Source organism: Rhinolophus sinicus, linkage group LG02, assembly GCF_036562045.2.
Source record: "Rhinolophus sinicus isolate RSC01 linkage group LG02, ASM3656204v1, whole genome shotgun sequence".
Classification (NCBI taxonomy): domain Eukaryota; kingdom Metazoa; phylum Chordata; class Mammalia; order Chiroptera; family Rhinolophidae; genus Rhinolophus; species Rhinolophus sinicus.
In genome coordinates, this window is record NC_133752.1 from 157506962 (window position 1) to 157529143 (window position 22182).

At 35.9% G+C, this 22182-nt stretch overlaps 1 protein-coding gene across 1 annotated transcript in view; it reads left to right on the top strand.

The window, feature by feature from the left end:
- Positions 1-21722, top strand: part of SLC2A13 (solute carrier family 2 member 13) — a 308538-nt gene extending 286816 nt beyond the window's left edge. Inside the window, exons 8-10 of the mRNA XM_019736318.2 lie at positions 5369-5490; positions 5614-5766; positions 16612-21722. Of these exons, the coding sequence (XP_019591877.2) occupies positions 5369-5490; positions 5614-5766; positions 16612-16838 (502 nt within the window). The 3' untranslated portion in view covers positions 16839-21722. The remainder of the gene's footprint in view (positions 1-5368; positions 5491-5613; positions 5767-16611) is intronic.
- The last annotated feature ends 460 nt before the right edge of the window (positions 21723-22182 follow it).

Sequence of the window (22182 nt, forward strand, 5' to 3'; positions counted from 1 at the left end):
CTTCCTCCTCCTTCTTCCTCCCTCATCTCTGTCCCTCCCACCTCTCTCCTGCACATCCCTTCTTATTTTCTCATTTTAAGATCTTCATAACGCAAAACACTGACTGTTGGGAAATGAAGGTAGAGGATTATTGATCAGGGGATTTCTGATGCTGTTTTCTACTCACAGTTAAACAAGTACAAACATAAAGGCTTCATTCATCATTCGATGACCATTTATTTCTATAGAGAGTACTATTATGAACTAGATGTTGATATTTTTAAAGGGGGATACAAAATGACTATTCTTTTGGCAAACACATAAATAGATCGCAGTCTTTGTGCCAACCAGTTATCACTGTATTTAATTAATCTTTGTAACAAGTCTATTAGGGACTCTTATTTTATAGATTAGAAAACCACGGTACAAAGAAGTTAAATACTCGTAACTTGCCCAGAGTTACACAGCCAGCGAGTGGCCAAACCCAGAGAAGAAACCGGGTCGCCTGTGCTCTTAACCCTGTGCTGTGCTTCCTGGGATGAGAGCCCAGTGAAGAGGGAATATATCCGGAGAGGATAATACAGAGCACTGTGTGAAAACAATATAAATGAGGGAAATGAAAAGGCATAGAGGAGGGGGAGAGTATTTCAGCCAGGTAAACGAGTGGCATCTGTTTGGCCTTGAGGGCTGAGGCAGATTGTGAAGGTGGAGATCAGGAGAGACAGTTTACCTGCAGTTACAGGAAATGGCATGAGCCGAAGATGCTCAATCTGGAAAGTCCTTTCAGAAAATCAGTGGTCTGCTGTAGTTGGAGGTAAGGACCTGCCCAGGAGCACAGGATACGGTAGGCTGCAGGCCCCATTGCATAGGCAGCTGGGATACGGGGGTGGATGTTTTTGAGCCACTAGGTGGCCAGAGCAGTGCTCTAGAGATCTCAGCTTGTGAGGTGGTACTTTAAAGAAAGGAATGCTAGAAGCAGGGAAAATAATTAGGAGATGGTATCCGTTTTTTATTGCAGCACAAAAATATTACCACGAGCACACACTTACTATATCCCAGTTTCTGTGGGTCAGGAGTCCAGACACAGCTTAGCTAGGTCCTCAGCTTAGAGTCTGACAAGGCCACCATTAAAGTGTCAGCTGGGGCTGGGGTCTCATCTGAGGCTCATGTACAGAAGGATTAGCCTTTGTTAGCAGAACCCAGTAACTTTTGCACCAAGGACTTCAGTGTCTCGCTAGCTGCCCACCGAAGGCCACCGCCACTCCTAAAGACTTCTCTCAGTTCCTTCCAAGAGGATCCCAACATTGGGACTCCACAACATGGCAGGGAAGTGAGAGATTGCAGCTAAGTAGCACTGTACTCTTACTCATTTAATCACACATTTTTGTCCTCACTTTTGCCACATTCTGTTAGTTAGAAGCAAGTCACAGGTCACTCCCACACTGATGGGGAGAGGACTGTACAAGGCCATGAACGTGAGGAAAAACGGGTCATGGAGTGGCTACGCCAGTGAGTCTGCCACAGACAGATGTAGCTGGTGACACAGATGCTCAGGGGTCTGAACTAGGATGGTATTAATGCAACTAGAAAGGAAGAGTCAGAGTCAAGAAATTATGTCTAGGAAATGCGATTTCTTGCTCAGACCATGTAAAGTTCTTTGCGTACATTATCTCATGTAAGCCTCAAAATATCCAAGTTAGGTGCCAAGAAAACCCGTATTTCACAGATGAGGATGCAGGCTTTGAAAAATTAAGTGAATAGGTCACATACATGCTAGCTTCAAATCTGGGTGTCCCAACCTAGATCTGCATGGAAGATGTCAGCCCCAGAGCTCATCGTCTCAGCCATTCTTCATTACTTGGACTTAAAAGTAGAAGATTTAAAGACAGGTGGATAAGAAGATACTGGAAATAACTCCAAGATTTTAGTCCATTTCAACTCAAGGAATGGTAGTGTTAACCAAAATAGAAATGTCATGAATGTCACCATTAAAGTAATACTTACTGTGCACACACAACATGCCAGGCAGTGTGCTAAGCAATCAGTACACTTTACCACATTGAATGTTCCCAGCAGCCTGTTTCCCTATAATTTCCCCTCGCCCGTTTTACAGAACAGAAAACAGGATGGCACCTGTGCCCACTAAACTCTAGTTTCCACAAATGCGAATGGTACTTCTTTTTGTTCGTAACATTTTTCTAACGTCTGACACATAAAATAAATTTTTGAATGAACAAATACAACCAATAAATGGGAGAGCCATGATTTGACCAAAGAACAGCTGCACTCTGTCTCCTGGAGAAGCCAGTGTATTCTCTTGCAGCTCTGGTGTGTCTGAGGCCACAGCAGGATAGCTAAATAAGAATGTTCCGCAGATACCTAAATTCCATCGATGGAGCTTGAGAAAAAGGTCAAGGCTAGAATAAGCTATCAGAGAACATCCATGTGGAGATTAAAATGAGATGAGATGGTTAAGAAAGAAGGTATAAGCCCCAAAATAGAACCTTAGAGAACACCTGTATTTAGAGGGTGAGGGTTCGAAGAAGCAATGAAGATGTATACATCACAAAGGTAAGATTGAAATACAGACATAAAAGCAAAGGAGAAAGAGAAGGAAGAAGGGTTGTCAACAATATCAAACACCACATAGTAATCAAAGAGCCTTAAAATTGAGACAAAATCAATGAATGTTGGAATTAAGAGGGCATTGATAACTTTCAGGTGAGCAGACTCAGGAAAACAGAGCCCAAGTCAGTCAGCAGGAGTCTGGGTGGTGGGGGAGCTTGGCTGTGAAGGGAAGAATGGGCAGTGAGATGGAGAACTCACTAATACAAACTTCTCTAGGATTTCTGATGAGCTAGTAGTGTGACATGAGACGGGTGGATGTTTGGACAGGAGCAGTCTTGTGTGTTGTAATCAGAAGAGAAGGTTCAAGTAGGAAGAAACTAAAGATGGCAGAAACAGAACAGACTACTGATAGAACATGACCCCAAAAGAGACAAAAGGAGAGTGAGATGAAGGACCACTAATAGGAAGGGCAGTCCTTTGAAACGGCAAGAGATCATTACTACTGGGGATAGGAAATACAGAAAAGTAGAAAAAACTGAAGGCATTCAAATGGAAAGGTCTCAATTTTCTTAAAGAAATCATACAAGTTCTTAGGACCTAGAAAGTAGAGGCAAAGATTTCGGGACTACAGGATAGTAAGAAGTATTTTAATTGAGGCAGCAATTGACAAAAGTTTATTGAATGCCTACTCTGAAATAAGCAGAGAATTCAGTAGAGAAGTCAATAAAGGATAACATTTTTGAAACCATAATTAGGGACCCAACTGAGAAGAAATAGCATGAACTGTTACTAGAACCCAACATCATGGTTTCATAATTTTGCCCAGCTTCTGAAAAGTGGTTTTTGAGGGAAGTTAATGATGCTGCACAGGGTTTTGGAACTGAAATGGTGACATTGGCAGACAAGCATGGAGGAAAGAAAGATGGATTCTATAGGCCAGCAAAGACGGTATTGGCATGCTCTGAGCTGAGCAATGAGATGAATGAATACTGAGAGCCGTTAAACGCTAAAGATGATGATTTGGATGTAGAGCAAGTTCTCAGGACTGAGGAAATAAACCGCTTGCAGTCAGAATAGGAATGCTCTAAATTTGAGACCTTGAAGTCAGATAGTTCCAAATAAAGCAAATTATAAAGTGCCCTCTCTGCAGTTTCAGAGGTTAAATAAGGAACTATGAAGCCAAGTTATTAGATGGGCCTGAAGTGAAAATAAACGAATGAGAGGGGGTCGAAAAGATGACTGACTGACCAGGCACCCAAATCTTACCAAAACAGGTGGGATGTAGGATGGAGGTTATGCACCCAGCAACAAGGACAGGGCTTGGATGTGAGGATATAAAAACAGTCAGATGATGGAGGCAGAACAATGATCTAAAAATGATAACGGGTTAGAATGTTATTTTTTTTGTTTTTGTTTTCTTTTTGGCACATCATGGAATTTGTGTATTTGAGGCCAACTGTGTCTTCAGGTACAATTCAGATTTCAATTTAAGGTAAAGAATTGGAAGTTCAACTTGAAGATCAATAAAAGACCATAAGAAACTTGCTTCACCATAGAACTAGGAGGCAAAGTCAGTAGGGAGTGACTGATAGAGAAGCAAGGACGCACAGCAGGAAGTTGCAAAGGGTTAGTTGGAATCGGATACAAGAATTGTTCCCTGCCATCATCTATCCTATCACCTCTTTATAGGTGACCCTTCCAATACTTAAAATTATCTGTACGGCATTATCCCCATTTTACAGATGAAAAAAAAATCTGGTTCTGGGACTTGAATCTTGCCTGACTGCAAAATCTAGTCTTTCTACTATAACACACTGACTCTCAGTGGTCTTAAATTGTTACTGTAGCTTTCAAGGACTAAGTGGAAATCATGTCTGATTTATATGAAATGGGTAATAAATACAATGTATTTCTTATTTTTTATTGAGTATAATTGACATACAACAATTTATTAGTTTCAGGTGTAAAACGTGGTTCGACATTTATGTATATTGCAAAGAGATTGCCACATTAAGTCTAGTTAACATCTGTCACTATACTTACAGATTTTTTGTCCTTGTGATGAGAACTGTTAAGATCTATTCAGCAACTTTCAAAGCTGCAATATGGTATTGTTTAAAATTTAACTGTAGTCTCCACCTTGTACATTACATCCCTTATTTCTTTATAACTGGAAGTTTAGACCTTGGGACCCATTTTACTCACTTCCCACCCCTGGCAATCTGTTCTCTGATGTCTCTGAGCTCGTTTGTGATTAACATGAAGCTTCTGTGCACATTGGAGTCCACCCTGGGGAAAAGGGGAGGGGGACAGGACAGGGTGCAGGGAGATAAGTTTTAAAATAGAGTCAGCTTTTTAAGATGACCTCAGCTCTGTCCACACTGTTGTCTTTTTTGATGGCAGCCACTCTTAACAGGTGTGAGGTGGTATCTCATTGTGGTTTGGATTTGCATTTCCCTGATTATTAGTGTTGTTGAGCACCTTTTCATGTACTTGCTGGCCATCTGTATATCCTCTTGAAAAATGCCTATTCAGATCCTCTGCCCATTTTTAAATCAGACGGTTTGGGATTTTGGTAGAGTTGTATACACAACGTATTTCTTTGTGTTGCTCATGAATTATATTCAGCTCTAAAAAGTTCTGTGTGAGTTTGCATATCCAATACTGTGTGTTTAAATCTTAACTTTTGTTCAAGAGAAACATCTTGGACTTTTTCTTTAATGATATTAAGGAACATCCAAATATATCCTAGGTGATCACATTGAATTTCTGCAACTATATCCTAAAACACTAAGTTTTTCTATTGCATTATTTTTTTCAGGTGTGACAATGAAACCAAATTCAAAGCAGAAGAAGTGTTTTGGGCTTACAATTTCTGCCCTACTCCATACTCCTGGACTGCACTTCTGGGCCTTATTTTATATCTCGTTTTCTTCGCACCTGGTAAAGAAGGCTCTATTGTTATTCTTATGTTAATTATATTGTCTCTTCTTGGAGGAGACAAGCTACTCTTTATAAAATTCCTTACATACTGCTTTATTGAAAATTTAATTTTGTATTTCTCAGGAATGGGACCAATGCCTTGGACTGTGAATTCTGAAATATATCCTCTTTGGGCAAGAAGTACAGGAAATGCATGTTCATCTGGAATAAACTGGATTTTCAATGTTCTGGTTTCCCTGACATTTTTACACACAGCAGAGTATCTGACATACTATGGTAAGAATATTTTTTTTCCAACTATAGTTTATTTTTATTTTTCCTACTCGATTTCTAGATATGCTGTCATTTGTGATTGAAAGACTAGATCGTTATATTTTTGCTGTTATAAATATTTCTCTGTGGCTTTCTTGTTCCCCTAAGTCCTTAAAAATGTACCTGGGAAAGGTAAGAGGAATTCTCCTTTCCTAGGCAGTACTGTTTCTTGTCCCCCAGTACTTTATACCTTCACCCACTCTCCCAACCCAAACATCTCCCAGCTGTCTACTCAGCTGGAAATCTTCACAGCATGGCGTTTAGTTTAATGAGGAATCACAACAGAGAATGGTGGAAAGATGTAGGCAGGGAGTGTAGGGCTCATGGATGAAGGTGTCTCATGACAGGGATAGAGCCATAACCAGGAGCCGAATCAGAGTAGATTCTCTCACTGCTGTGAGTGAGGCCTTCCACTGTATTATCCGTGCTGTGCAGGCCAGGATGTGTGCCTTTGGGTGTCTGCTGAGACCAGCTCTGACCACTGCCAGAACTGCAAACATGACAGAAGTGTTCAAGTGAAAATGAGAGGGGACCGTAAGTCAAAAAAAATAATAATAATAATGGGAAGTGGCTGAGTTAGGGAAAAACTTGGGGAAGCTACTTCAAGTCCATTTTTACTAATGTGAAAAAACTGTCTTTTTAGCAAGAAGGTTTCTTCATTGTATGAGTTTATAAGTTGTGATTGCATTCTGAATGATGAAATATGAAGGTTTCATTCTAATTCTAATCTCCTCAGAAGCCTCTGTGGTTTATATGGAATGCCTACTGCCGAGACATTCTCTGATCCCTTCCCCCGTCACTCACCCCATCCCAGGCTCTGGGCATTTATAATGTCTTTTTGCAAGAGCAGGTTTTTTTTTGTCAGACACACACACACACACACACACACACACACACACACACACACACCATTCACTGCTGGACTATAACTACCTTGAGCTCAGGCCGGGACTAGGCCTTGCTCACCACTGTATTCCTAATGCTTTCCATGCACTTGATAAGTGCTCAAAAGTGTTTGTCAAATGAATAGGTACACAGATGCATTTTGCAGATGAATGATGAACATGAGGAAACATTATAAAAATCTATTCCTCCTCTTTTCTGATCATGCTGAAATGGTATTTACTACTATTTTTCTAATATTTTATTATCTTTATAAAATTCTTCTCTCTCCCCATCACCATTTAGAAATATTTATTTTCTTGCAAAGGAAATGTACTGGCACTTTCAACTGAATATATTAGTTCGTATATTCAGCTTTATCCCATTTAGCAATTAAAATTCTTTACCTAAATTCATAAACTTATCTTGCTGACACCATAAATATGAGCATAATATTTACCCATATTTGCTGATCCTTGAGAACGCTTAAATATAGACTAACATCCTGAGAAAGCATTTTTTATAGAAAGTCATAGACCAAATAATAAATGTCTACGTGGTAAGACTTTTGATAGCAAAGCCCCTCTTTCTTAAATTTATGCTGCTAGAAAAACATGAGGCAACAGAAGTAAGTTTTAAGTAGGGCATAGCCAAGCTTCTTTCAAAAACATTGGTTAGAAGAAGCTCTTTGCTTTGCATTAAGCCAGGCTTCTATCAAGTCAGCACACTGGTCCATTAAGTCTACTGCTGGCTAGTAGTGGAACAATATTTCAGTTCAGGTTCATTTTTTCCTGTATTTTGATCTACATTCTGATAGACATTCGTAATCTACATTACTGATCTATGTAAGATATATGTTTATATTCCTGATTTAAGGAATACATACCAAAATGACATATTCCTCTGGAAATACCCATGTCTTCTTTTATTGCCTCCTTTTTTTATTGTTTTACAAAACCTTAAATTTTGATTCTTTCCTAAACTATACTGCTTAGACAGGTCGGCCTTGGGCCCCATTCAGTAGTTTACTACTAAAAATTATCATTACAATATTATCAGTATACCATTTTATGTATATAGCGTGTGTGACTAAATAGACCCCTCGGAGAGCATTATATCAAAGTTCCTATGTTGAGGTCCTGAAATTCAATCAAACGTGGTCTTTGATTCTTCAGTGTACATAATTCCATTAAATATTTGTTTTAATCTGAAACTTAATATAGGGCTCTAAACAGATGTATTTCCTTCAGACTGAAGCTGAGGAATATTTGTAGACTCAGTACAGACATTTTTTATTTTTTTCACTTTCATTCCGAGAGGGAATAATTAAGGTAGTTACATAAGTGACTCGCCAATTACATGGAACAGATCACAGCCTCCTGGCCTTCTCACACTTTCATGGCTTAACCACAGGTCTCACCAGGGAAGACCACTGAGGCAGTTTTGGCATTTGCCTGTTTAAATTCATCAGATTTTATAAAAGGGTCTTGTGTTTTAATAGAACTCCCTTGGTATTATCTGGCCTTGGGGATCTGGGTCACAAGCTAGAAGCTATATGGCCTATAAGAATCTTCCTAATCTATCTAATTGTTTTGAACTCTAGGAGTTCACACTGAGAGATTTGATTAGTTACTTCTGATCATGGCAGTGTGTTCCCAAATTGTGAAAGATGATAAATATTTCTTCAATATTACATTTTATAATGCCAAGCTAGGTTTGCTCTCTTACACATTTTGGAGTTTAGCAGCCTGGATTAGTCTAAAATATTTTACCCTCAGCTCTTATATATTCCTGTATTATCATCATCACAATTACTGTCCTTTCTTTGTCCCTCCCACTAAACATTCCATTTCTGTTCTTAACTCCAGAATTTTGATTATCAGTAATCAGAACACAGGACTTCATCTCCTTTCATTCCTTCTCAAAATTCCCACATTCTCTAAGAGTTAACTTGTCAGTATCAATCACTCTTTTAATGAAAACATCCCCATTTATCAGAATACTAAACCTTGTTCTACCTCTTGAGCAACTAATAATCAAAATTTTAATAGGCATGTAACATACATTATTTCTATTCTTTTTTTTATTCAAGAATAGTTAGTATACAATATTACATTGATTTCAGGTATACAATATAGAAATTCGGCATTTTTATACCTTACAATGTGATCACACCACTAATTCTAGTGATCAAATTTCACCATGCAAAATTCTCACAGTATTATTAACTATATTCCCCTTCACCATTTAAAAAATTTTTTCAGTTAGTTGACGTACAATATTTTAATGGTTTCAGGTGTACAACTTAGTGATGAAACATTTATGTAACTTACAAAGTGATCACCCCTATAAGTCTAGTACCTGTCTGACACCATACATAATTATTACAATATTATTGACTATATTCCCTATGCTGTACTTTACATCCCGTGTTTTTATGCGTGGTAATTTGTACTTCTTAATCCCTTCCCCCATCCACACAAACCCTCTCCCATCTGGCAATCATCAATTTGTCCTCTGAATTTATGAGTTTATTTCAGTTGTATTTATTCATTTATTTTGTTCTTTAGATTCCACATGTAAGTGAGCTCCTTTGCTATTTGTCTTTCTCTAATTTATTTCACTTAGCATAATACTCTTTAGGTCCATCCATGTTGTTGCAATTGGCAAGATTTCATTCTTTTTTTACATCTGAGTAATATTCCATTGTGTATGTGTATGTGTGTGTGTGGGTGTACGTGTACACACGTGTGTCATAGCTTCTTTATCCATCTGTCTATCAATGGACACTTAGGTTGTTTCTATATCTAAGCTATCATAAATAATGCTGCATGAACATAGGGGTGCATGCATCTTTTCAAATTAGTCTTTTGGATTTCTTCTGATAAATATCCAGAAGTGGAATTGCTGGGTCATAAGGTAGTTCTATTTTTAATTTCTTGAGGAACCTCCATACTGTCTTCCATAGTGGCTGCACCAATTTATGATCCCATCAACAGTACACAAGTGTTCCCTTTTCTCCACATGCTCACTTGTTTGTTATTGATATTCTGACAGGTGTGAGGTGATATCTCATTATGGTTTCAATTTGCATCCCTGATGAGTAATGATGTTGAGCATCTTTTTATATGTCTATTGGTATGCCCTCTTTGGAGAAGTGTATACAGGTTCTCTGCCCATTTTTTAATGGAATTTTTTGGTTTTTTTTGCTTTTAAGTTGTATGAGGGGTGTTGATTTTATTTATCCTTTCAGAGAACCAGCTCTTAGTTTCATTAATCTTTTCTATTGTTTTTCTATTTCCTTTATTTCCACTCTGATCATTATTGGGGTTTTTTTCCTTCTACTTCAGGTATTATTTGTTCCTTTTTTATGGTTTCTTTAGGTGTAAATTTAGATTGGTTATTTGGGATTTTTTTTTCTGGTTCTTGAGGTAGGCCTGTATACCTATAAACTTTCCTCTTATAATTGCTTTTGCTGCATCTCATAAACTTTGAAAGGTTTTATTTTTCACTTTCATTTGTTTCAAGTTAGTTTTTAATTTCCTTTTGATTTCTTTTATCCATTGGTTGTTTAGAAACATGTTGTTTATTCTCCACATATTTTATTTTCCAGTTTTCTTCTCGTAGTTGATTTCTAGTTTCATCATGGTCAGAAAATATGCTTGATGTAATTTCAATCTTCTTGAATTTATTGAGGTTCATTTTGTGACCCAGTATGTATTCTATCCTGTAAAATGATTCATGTGTACTTGAGAAAATTGTGTAACCTATAGTTTTTTTGGATGGAATGCTCAAAAAAGTCAAACTGGTCTAATGTGGCATATAAGGCCATTATTTCCTGCCCACTATCTACATTCAGGGGAAACGTAAACAATAGCACTCACCGGTTCCTCCTGTCTGGGTTGCTCCCTCAGCTCCCAGAGAGCTCTGGTAGTTCCCTGACCTTCTCTACGCAGTCCCTCTCTCGTGCAGAAGCTGTTCAGTTGGCTCTTAGCAGGACCTAATTACAGGTGTACATTTGATGTATTCTTGTGAGGGACCAAGCTTTGTATCCATCTAGGCAACCATCTTGGACCCCCCTCATTATTTCTATTCTTTGCAGTTGGGAAGTCAGGAATATTTCTGCCATTAGACAAATGAGGAAACTAAAGTCAAGAGAATTTAAGAAACTGCCCAAGAATTCTGCCTGAGTCGCTGTGTGACTTTTAGACCCACACTCTCTACAGAGACCTCCTCTCATTGTAACACTTTCATGCATTCCAGATGACCTAGTATTCTTTTCTGATTAAGACACACACACACAAAAGCTTATAATGTATAATATGAAGCAAAATAAAATAAAATAAATGAGCCCTGTATTTATAAATGTAGTTATAATGAAATCTAGCTCCTTAAGAGTTTTATGACATCTGACGACACTATCACAGACTGTCTTGATTTAGTCGACCCTTTCAGCTTTTTTTCTAATATCACCTGTTTACCTGTTTTCCTTCTATGCTCTCACACCACCTTAATCCGCAGAGCAGATTCTTTGGGGCAGCCAATTCAGCAGCATTTATCCTCTGTAGTTTTCCTTGAGCCTTCCCAAGAAATGTGTTTGTTAGATATTCCTGAAATGGTTACATATATGCATATCTTTAATTGTCTTTCCCATGCTATAATGATTCGGCAAAACTGAGAAATGTTATTCAGTTCTTTAATCACTGTGCTATTCAGCTTAAAGTTTGACTTTCAAATATGTCTTTATGTTATCTAGTTTAGCCCCTTATTTCAGATCTGCTACCAATGAATTCTGACAGACAACAAGAGCACATTCATTCTATATAGACCCTCCAATGTGTCAGGCACTGTACTTGAGGGAACCCAAGGACAAACAAGCCATATGCTCTACCCAGATCTTCCAAGTCCTAATCTGATGTCCTTTCTCTAGCCATTTGTCACATTAGTTTGTACCTGTCAGCTTCTTTCCCCCATCTCATATACAGAGTGGTCTGGACTAAAGGTCTAAAATTAGGCAGGGATTCCATTCTAGTTGGTTGTTCATCATCATCAAAAGTGAAATCATAGGTTCTTAAATTTGGAATTAGGTTACAAAGGAAAGGCAATCTTATAAATATGTAAAGAATAAACAGGAGTCATAGATCTCATCCATCTAGGCTTGTTGTATTGACACTTAGAAAACACAACCAGGGAGTATTTATGTCTTTGTGGTTGTGCTTACAGCAAAAACAAAATTCTCTGACCTTATAAACTAATCAGCTTTATATTGGACTTATGGTCAAGATGGCAGGGTATATAAACACTATACTCACATTCTCCCATGACATCAACATTACAATTGAATTACAGAACAGCTATAATAGAAAACCACCTGAAGACTAGCTGAACAGAAATCTTATAACTAAGGATATAAAGAAAAAGCCACGTCAAAACTGGTAGAAGGGGCTAAGATGCAAAACAGGCAGGTCCCACAGCCACCATGTGGTGATTAATAATTGGGAGGGATCTCAGCTGTAGAGGAATCCCTTCTGCAGAGCAAGCATTCGAAGCTACCATTCGGCTCCCCAGTCAAGGACTCCAGTGACAAAAACAGGAGTTCCCATAACATCTGGCTGTGATAAACAGCAGGGACTGTGGCCAAGTGAGTTGAGAGCTGCTGCAGACCCAGGCATTCCTCTTGAGGCACCTATACTCAAGCTCAGGGCTCCAGGGAAGGAGCAGCAGCTGGATAATCACTAGGGACACATAGGGAGGAATTAGTTTTCTACCTTCGGGGCAAAGGCTGGAGGGGCAAGGGTGCAAAATATTCAGAATCAGTTGCATTTTCATGCACCAATAGTGACATATCAGAAAGAGAAATTAAGGAAACAATCCCATTTACAATTGCATCAAAAATAATAAAATAACTAAAAATAAATTTAATTAAATAACTAAAAATAAATGTACTTAGAAAACTACAAGACAATGAAGAATGAAATTGAAGATGATACAAATAAGTGGAAGGATGTACCACGCTCATGCGTAGGAATATCGTTAAAATGTCCATACAATCCAAAGCAAAGTACAGACGCACTGCAATCCTTATCAAAATACCAATGGCAGTTTTCACAGAACCAGAACTAATAATCCTAAAATTTATATGGAACCACAGAACTCTGAGTCGCCACAGCAATCTTGAGAGAGAAGAACAAAGTTGAAAGTATCATGCTACCTGATACAAACTATAGTACAAAACTATAGTTATCAAAACAGCATGGTACTCGCATAAAAACAGACAAACAGATCAATGAAACAGAATAGAGAGCTCAGAAATAAGCACACGCCTTTATAGTCCATTAATCTATGACAAAAGAGGTAAGACTATACAATGAGGTAAAAACAGTCTGTTCAATAAATGGTGCTGGAAAAACTGTACAGATACATGTAAAAAAAAAAAGAAAAGGAAAGAGAAGGAGAAGGAAAAACTGGATCACTTTCTTATACCATATACAATAAATTCAAAATGGGTTAAAGACGTAAATGTATGAGGTCAGACAAGAAAGTTCGCAAACTCGTCCTAGAAAAAGTGCTACATACTTCATTGCTGAATATCACTATGGTCACCCTCGAAGTACTCCCCTTGGGAAGCTATGCACTGACGCCAGCACCTAGTCCACCCTTCAAAGCAATTTTGGAACTCTTTCTGGAATGGCCATCAGAGCTGTCATCGTTTACCCTTGATGTCCTGAATGTCATCAAAATGTCTTCCTTTCAATATTTCCTTTATCTTCAGGTAAAGAAAGAAGTCATTGGGGGCCAGATCAAGTGAGTAGGGAGGGTGTTCCAATACAGTACAGTTAACTTGGTTAACTGTTTTTCCAGTTGGTTTCCAAAAAATTAAACATAGAACTAGAATATAACCCAGCAATTCCAGTTGGTTTCCAAAAAATTAAACATAGAACTAGAATATGACCCAGCAATTCCACTTTTGAGTATTTATCCAAAGAAATCCAAAACACTAATTAGAAAAGATGCATGCATCCCTCTGTTCATGCAGCATTATTTATAATAGCTTAGATATGGAAGCAACCTCAGTGTCAGTCGACAAGACAAATGGATAAAGATGTGGTATGCACAGAGAGTGCCAAAAAAATGTATTCACATTTTAAGAAACGAAAACTGTATTAAAATTGTAATACTCACAGAAACTCATAGACACAGACAATAGTTTAGGGGTTACCAGAGGGTAAGGGGGGTGGGGGGTGGGAGATGAAGGTAAGGGGGATCAAATATATCGTGATGGAAGGAGAACTGACTTTGGGTGATGAACACACAATGGGATTTATAGATGATGTAATACAGAATTGTACACCTGAAATCTGTAATTTTACTAACAATTGTCACCCCAATAAATTTAATTAAAAAAATATTGTAATACTCAATATATACCGATAACAAAAGATGAATACAAGTCACGTTTGCATTCTGCAATTACAAGAGGTGCTCAAAGTGGTTCCCCTCAGTGTCCAGACACTTGTGATTACGGAGAACTACTGCTTGAGCAACCTTGACCAACCCAAAGTGTCCACTTGTATACATTTCTTTGACACCCCCGGTATATACAATGGAATATTACTCAGCCATGAATAAGAATGTGATTTTACCATTTCTGACAACATGGGTGGACCTAGAGGGTATTATGCTGAGTGAAATAAGTCAGACAGAGAGAGAAAAATACCGTATGATTTTCTGTAACTTATATGTGGACTCTAAAGAACAAAAGAAATGAACAAAGAAACAGAAACAAACTCATAGATACAGAAAACAAATGGTTGCCAGAGGGGAGGGGAGTTATGGAGCTGGATGAACGAGGTAAAGGGATTTAAAAGTACAAATTTCTAGTTAAAAAATAGTCAAGGGGATGTAAAGTACCGCATAGAGAATATAGTCAATAATATTGTAATAACTGTCTATGATGTCATGTGGGAACTAGCCTTATGGTGAATCACTTTGTAAATTATATAAAGTTCTAAGCACCATGATGTACGCCTGAAGCGAACATAAAATAATATTGAACATCACGTATTTGAAAAAAATAAAAAGACGATGTTTTTAAAATATACAGATTTCCAGTTAGAAAAATAGTCATGGTGATGTAAAGTACAGCATAGGGAATATAGTCAATAATATTGTAACAACGATATATGGTATCAGTTAAGTACTAGACTTATCAGGGTGAGCACTTCGTAACTTATATAAATGTCTAATCACTATGTTGTACACCTGAAACCAATACAATACAGTATGTCAACTGTCAGTGAAATATAAATAAATATTTTTCAATTGCACCAGGATAAAATTTTAATAAAAAAACAATCTTTATAGTATGTCAGGTGATGATAAGTGCTATAGACCCACAAAGTGGACTATAGAGATCTAAGAGAAGGAACAAGGAGACTATTACAATAGTGCAGATGAGGGAGGATGGCTCTTCAACAGAGATTATCAATGGAATAGTAAGAAGTGTCATCTTCAGATTATGTTTGAAAGTACCGTGTTTCCCTGAAAATGAGACCAGATCTTATATTTAATTTTTGCTCCAAAAGGCGCATTAGGGCCTATGATCAGGGGATGTCATCGTGAAAAATCATGTTAGGGCTTATTTTCCGCTAAGATCTTATTTTCGGGAGAACATGGTAGATCCAACAGGATTTCCTACCAGATTGGATTTGGAGAGGAGAATAAGAGAAAAGCGAAGGTTGACTCCCAAACTTTGGGCATGAGAGACTAAAAGAATAGAGTTGCCATACTCCATTAAGTCATGACATCAGCAATGTAATCATTTTATGTGACTGGGAAAATATAAGGTAAATAAAGAAATTTCTCCTTTAAAGTACCTCAATCTGGCAGACAAGAGAGACAAATACATGCACATAATTATAATACTTAATTGGTTTTTATTATAGGGGGCCTTGGCAAAGTGCTGTGAAAGCATGTAGGAGATAAGTTATCTCTAGCCAGGGAAGTGAAGAAAGATTTAAAAACAGAAATTACATAAGAGCCCGTCTATCATTCTTGAGTTGGGCATTACTTGACTTGAGTCTAGAGAGATAAACTGCATTATAGTCACAGGGTTAGAACAATTAGAGTAAACCAGGCTGGCAGTAATTTTTTTGGCTCCATTTGAGACCATAGCTATGCATGACTGAGCAGAAAGATAAAATCAAGTACTCTTTCCAACCCTGGTCAATACATGTATACACATGACTTGTATTCATCTTTTGTTATTGGTGTATATTGAGTATTACAACTTTAATACAGTTTTTTCTTTTCTTAAAATGTGTACACATTTTTTTGGCACCCTCTGTATATTTACACAGATATAGCAAGTCCTCAGATAGAATAGTTTCATTCACGTTGTTTTGTTATAACATTGATGAGATGCCATAAGAACTTCACTCATGTTTGTTTTAATTAGCCTGTGGTAAAATTGGTTTTGTTATGTACAGTTAACCTTTCAACAACACAATTTGAATGTGCATTTCCACTTATACATGATTTTTTTTCAATAAATACAGTACTGTAAATATATTCTCTTCCTAAAAAAAAAAAAATACATATATATTTTCTCTTCCTTACAATTTTCTTAACATTTTCTTTTCTCTAGCTTACTTTATTGTAATAACATATTAATAGTGTATAACATACAAAATATATGTTAATTGACTATTTATGTTAACAGTAAAGCTTCCAGTCAACACTAGGCTATTAGTAAAGTTTTTGGGAAGTCAAAAATTATATACAGATTTTCAACAGCACAGGAATTTGGGGCCCCCTAACCCCCACATTGTTCAAGGGTCAACCAACCATAGGTTGTTTTGCCAGTTCTAAGAACCTATTGATGACATTGAGTGAGGACTTACTGTGTGTATCATTTTTCCGTTACAGGAGCCTTCTTCCTCTATGCTGGATTCGCTGCATTGGGACTCATTTTTATCTATGGCTGTCTTCCTGAGACCAAAGGGAAAAAATTAGAGGAAATTGAATCACTCTTTGACAACAGACTATGTACATGTGGGGCTTCAGATTCTGATGAAGGGAGATATATTGAATATATTCGGGTGAAGGGAAGTAACTATCATCTTTCTGACAACGATGCTTCTGATGTGGAATAATTTTCAACTGCTGATATATTTAGTTATTTAAACAAACTTGAGGGGGAAAGACCAGCAATTGGTGACCTCACTGCCCTGCTTCTAATCTGGTTCTTCCCACAGTCTAGTTTTGAATGAGTTCATATTCTAGAATATTTGATTAGGAGGAAGATACAATCGTGGTGACATTTTTTTCATAAGCAGAAATGTAAAAAGAAAAGTACCAATATTTACAGAGATTTTAAACTAATAATTATTGAACAAATATGTGTAATTCCTCCCTGAGATAGTCTAAAGTGAATATTGTATCCAGTGACTTTCCGTGGTATCCTTTTTTCCTAAGACCATATATTATTATTAGTGGCAAGTGAGTCAGTGCTAACCTAACAGAATCATATATGAATGATATACTTATAAAGAATGATTCTGGGATATGCTCCAAGGGTGTTTTCTGTCAAAACATGGTCTGTGGGCCCTAATTTTTCTATGGACAAGTATCTTACCTATGATCTTACCTGCTATTAGAAAGTAAATTCCATTAAGCTTTCATCAACAGATTCAAAGTGCCTCCCACAAGGGCACAGCTGTCCTTACCTCCTTTGGATTCCACATTTTGGTTTCTCTCTCCAATTCAGATCTTGAGAGCTCTTCAGAAACTGACTGCACAGGATCTTTTGAACATTATGAAAAGCAGGTCTTTTTAGGTATATTTTCATACATATTTTTTGCATCAGTGATAAGTGTACATTTGCACAGATAAGCTAGCAAGTTTTGATAAGTATATTTTATTGCTAAAGAGAAAGAAAAGATTTTTATGGATCCTTAATTGAGTTAGTCACTTAGGTATGCAACTATAAATACAGATAGCACTAGATCTTCAACTGCATTTCAGGGTCAGTTTTTGTTCGTGCCCAAATCACCAGATATTCACCATGCCTTCACTCATCAACTCTGGAGTCCTCCTATTTGTGCCTTCATTTGTGTTATAGAACTATTTTTCCCTTCTTTTATTCAAATAATTTCTGGAACAAAGAAGAAAGGAGGGAAGAATATCAGTGACAAATAATCCTGTTGTTATTGATGTTTGTTTAATTAAATAGTGGGACTTATTTTTAACTTATTTTAACTTTTTATTAACCCTAAGGGAACTGTCACATTTTACTTAATAGTACTTGTCTGTTTTTACTCAGAGCATAAACTAGTTTTTATTTTGCACACCCTTTCTCATTTTCCCTGATAGTTTATCTCCCTACCCTCACCTCCAAAATATACATAGATTTATTTGTCTGTGGCCATTTCCTTTTTCTCATGCTTGTCCTGGACTTTTTTTTTTTTTCCTTCTTGTCTAAAAATTGGGATTTTCTATTGGAACAGATTAGTGGTTCTCACATAGCACATCCTTAAGAAATGGTGACTTACTACATCTATACAATGTCTTTTCAAAGTGTTCATTGGTCTTTATGTTCATTCATCAATGAACTCTATTTTTTGCTCTTATATTAAGACTTTATATAGTATGTATAAAATTACTCACAAAGTTACTTGCTAGTTCCAGTGAAAATATGAATGACTCTTCTGTGGCCAGTTAGGAATACATATGTTTGATGCATTTTAACATGGCTTTAAACATCTAATAAGGTACTCTTTGGAGTGAAGAGGTGGCTTTCTAAATTTGATGTGTTTCAAGATGTTTTTGTTTTTCCTTTTCTTAAAGTCTGGCTTGTTCCTATTTAATGTCAAAGCTGAGAATGTAGCCAAAGAGGTTCATTTTCTAAGCCACCAAGGGCATGATATGTGCGTTAATGGTCACTTTACAGGCCTAAAAAATGTTCTCCCTTTGATTATTGCATATAATTAAAAAAATTATTTTAGAGAGTTGTTTTCCTTAGGTGCTTTGACAGTTGATTTCTAAGGGGATATTAATTTGCCTCATAAAAGCATTGGTATTTTTTATCCCATAAAAAAGTTATCTGTGTAACATTTCACATGGGTAAAGTGAAGTGGAAAATGAGCTATTGTGTGTTAAAATAAGAATATTTGGGAGAAGACAAGGTATTTAGACCAATAAAGTACTCTCTTTTAAGAATTTTTCTGATTTATCCAAATAATGGCCTCAACTCTTCTCTTTATTATATACATAGCCTTAACTCAGCTGGGCTGAATGTACAGTAACTTTGTTAAAGGAGCAACTCAACTCTTATTATTTTGTAAAACAGAACATGGCCTATTCTCTCTGACATAAGTAAACAGCATTTTCCACTTTACATCCATAAATGCACATAACAGGGAAAATCATTCATAGTTCTCCTGCTTATTCTCCTCAACCCCTTCTTTAAAGGACTCTTTGGTATTTATATACTGATAAATATTCCATATCTTTGAAGTACAGAAGAGAGAGGCACAGTATAAGAATTATTTATAATTTTTTAAAAACAAATAAGTATTTGAAAAGGAACCTTATACAGTTAGGGTATTATTTTTAGATTTGGTGAACATTTATAGTGCATTAACAATTTAATGTTTGAACTTTGCAGGGTTTTTTTTTAATATTATGCACCTTTTACATTCTCAGCATCTTTGGCTACCCCTATCAACTTGAAACCATTCCATTTGAAATATTATCAAATATGCATTTTGTAGGACTATTTATTTATGGTATGATTTGACCTACCATATTAAAATGCATTAAGCATCATGCTTTTAACTGGTATTATAGGTTTGCTTCTAAACATGCTGCAAATTCAATAGAGGTGTATTAGTTTTAGGAAAATATGGTGAAGAAAGTTGTAAACCCTACTGAGGCTTAGATGGCTGATGAGAGCTGCAGTAGACTTAAGAGAATTTAACATTGCATCTGAACACATAGGTCTGAATGTGATGTCAGATACATTTTAAAGATTTGATAATAGTTTTCTTCACTATAAACATTCTAATAATTTTGATTGTTGCACTTAGTCAATAATTACTCAACACATGATTTTAATATATATGTAAAGATCTAAATTAAAGCTAGATTTAAAAGGTACTATTCCGTTCGAAATTTTGTTCCCAATCATAGTCAGTAGTTTTCTGATGGAAAAGGTTTTGAGAGTAATGCTGTCAAGTGCTTTCTCATAACTTATTTTACCACTGAACCAGATTTTACTATATTAATCTAAATATTATTTTTTAAGTTATTCACACTAATATGAGAAATCTGTTAGCAAAGAACTCAGAAATTGTTTACTATAATTTCAAAATCAGTTATTCAGAGGAAGACGAACAGGAAAAATGTAAGTTCACAACTCACACTTTTACTTTTTCATCAGAAAGTAAAATTGAAGTGCATTATAATCATAGATCTGGAGGAAGTTATTCTAGGAAATACTATCCATGTATTATCTAAGGAAAATCTCACAAATTAATGACACTAATAGGTTATAAATACTGTAATCCAGTGAGGGGACTGAGAGGATTGTTTTATTTTATCGTCACACTAAAGACAATAAAATTAATGAGATATTTTGTTATAATCAATTTTTTTTACCATTCTCCTACTTATAAAATCTCAAATTATACTAAGCACCTAACAACTGGCATTTATACAATTGTTGTGACAAGTTTTCAATTACCAAATTCAGACCTTTTCACTAACAACGAATAAAAGACGGACATCCCAGGTGAGGAAAGGAGAATTCATGATATGTGCTATATAGCAAAACATATTAAATAGTGTATAAAATGTACTGCTCATTTGTAACTGCTGCCTATAAAAAGACTCAGAATTGTTCTCTGGATAAACTTTAACGTCCTGTTTTCTGTCACTTTCTATCAATTTTCTTAGCCTCATGTGATGTTAAACTAATGAAGTGATTCGGGTTGTAGCAGCGTATCCATTGTCAGTACATTCAGTTCTGGGTGAGCGATATTGTGCTATTTTCTAGAAATAGCAATCATTTAAAAAGGCCAAACAGCTAACTGCTACCTAATCTTGTGTAGATTGTCTCTTAGAGAAGGACCTTTTTGTGTGTCAATAGTCATCAGAGAGGTATTTCCTAAGAGTGTTAATGATGCTCAGAAGTACATGAGAGAATTTTATCCTCATAATTTGCTTATGAGTGTAAAACAATATAATTCCCATAAATCTTCATTTGTATGTATAAAATTGTTTTACCTGAGTGATTTGGTCTACAGAATATTAAATACCTACCTTCATTTAGCAGTAATATTCAGATTTTTATTTTAGACAGTTAAGTTCAAGTGTTTGATTTTTGTCATAGCAATATAAATGAGAAAAAGAAATGCAGCTTATAAGTACTTGAAGGTAAAAACCAATATTTTGTAAAATTTTAGTAAATTTTAATATTCAAGTATCATTCCATTTCACTGGAAGATTAAAAAAGATGAGACTTAACTCTAGCCAAAGTAGAAAATTATATTCTACATGTCCAAATGGTTCCTAGCAGCTTTTGGACTATATCTCACTTGATATTACAGTATCTTTTATTTATAATAAATGTTCAAATTTCTATTTAGAAGTTCTAATGTACACCTAGATTAAATCAAAAACAGTTTTATGCTTTTAAAATGTTTTCAAAATATATATTTTAATTTCTGAGTGCATGTTATATAGTGTTTAATATTTACATCTCTTGGCAAATCCAATATAAATATTTATTCCTACATGTGACATATGGGATATCTCTTCAAAATTATGAATATCTGTCACTTCTTTCAGTCATTCTAGCCTATAGCTGTATCAAAAGTTATTGTATATTTTATGGAGATTTAGTGATGTATATGTAAATGTTTTTAAGTTATTTTATTGAAGTTCAATCTTTACATAAAATTAAAATCTTTTTTTTTAAAGTGTCAGTGCCAGAACTGTAAATGAATATAATCAAATAAAAGTTAATTCATTACTCATTTATCTCCCTTGCACTTTTATATTTTCTCTAATTCTCTTCCTTAGATTTTAGGCTCTACATTACATAGCAAAAGCATCTGCAAAGATTACTCACTTCTATATATTTATGCAATCCTACTCAATTTAATGATATTTTACCTGTTTTGATCATGGGTAAACTCAAGTATCTTTTAAAAATATTTTATAATACCTAAAAATTGTTTCAAGGAATTATTCTAAATAATAAATATAAAACTGAAATGAAGTACTAAGGAACTCTTGAAGTATTTCTGGTTGTTGTCAGACCCAGATGTTGAAATCAACCGTTATGTTGAGTTGACAAAAATTATTTTTCGTTATTGCTTTGTTAGAGAACAAAAATACCTGCTGGATAACCAGTTGACAGTTCTTTTGGAACTTTGTTGCTCTCCACTGCCGTTCTGTCCTAATTGTAGCTTCTATTAGTAACCATCATATTAT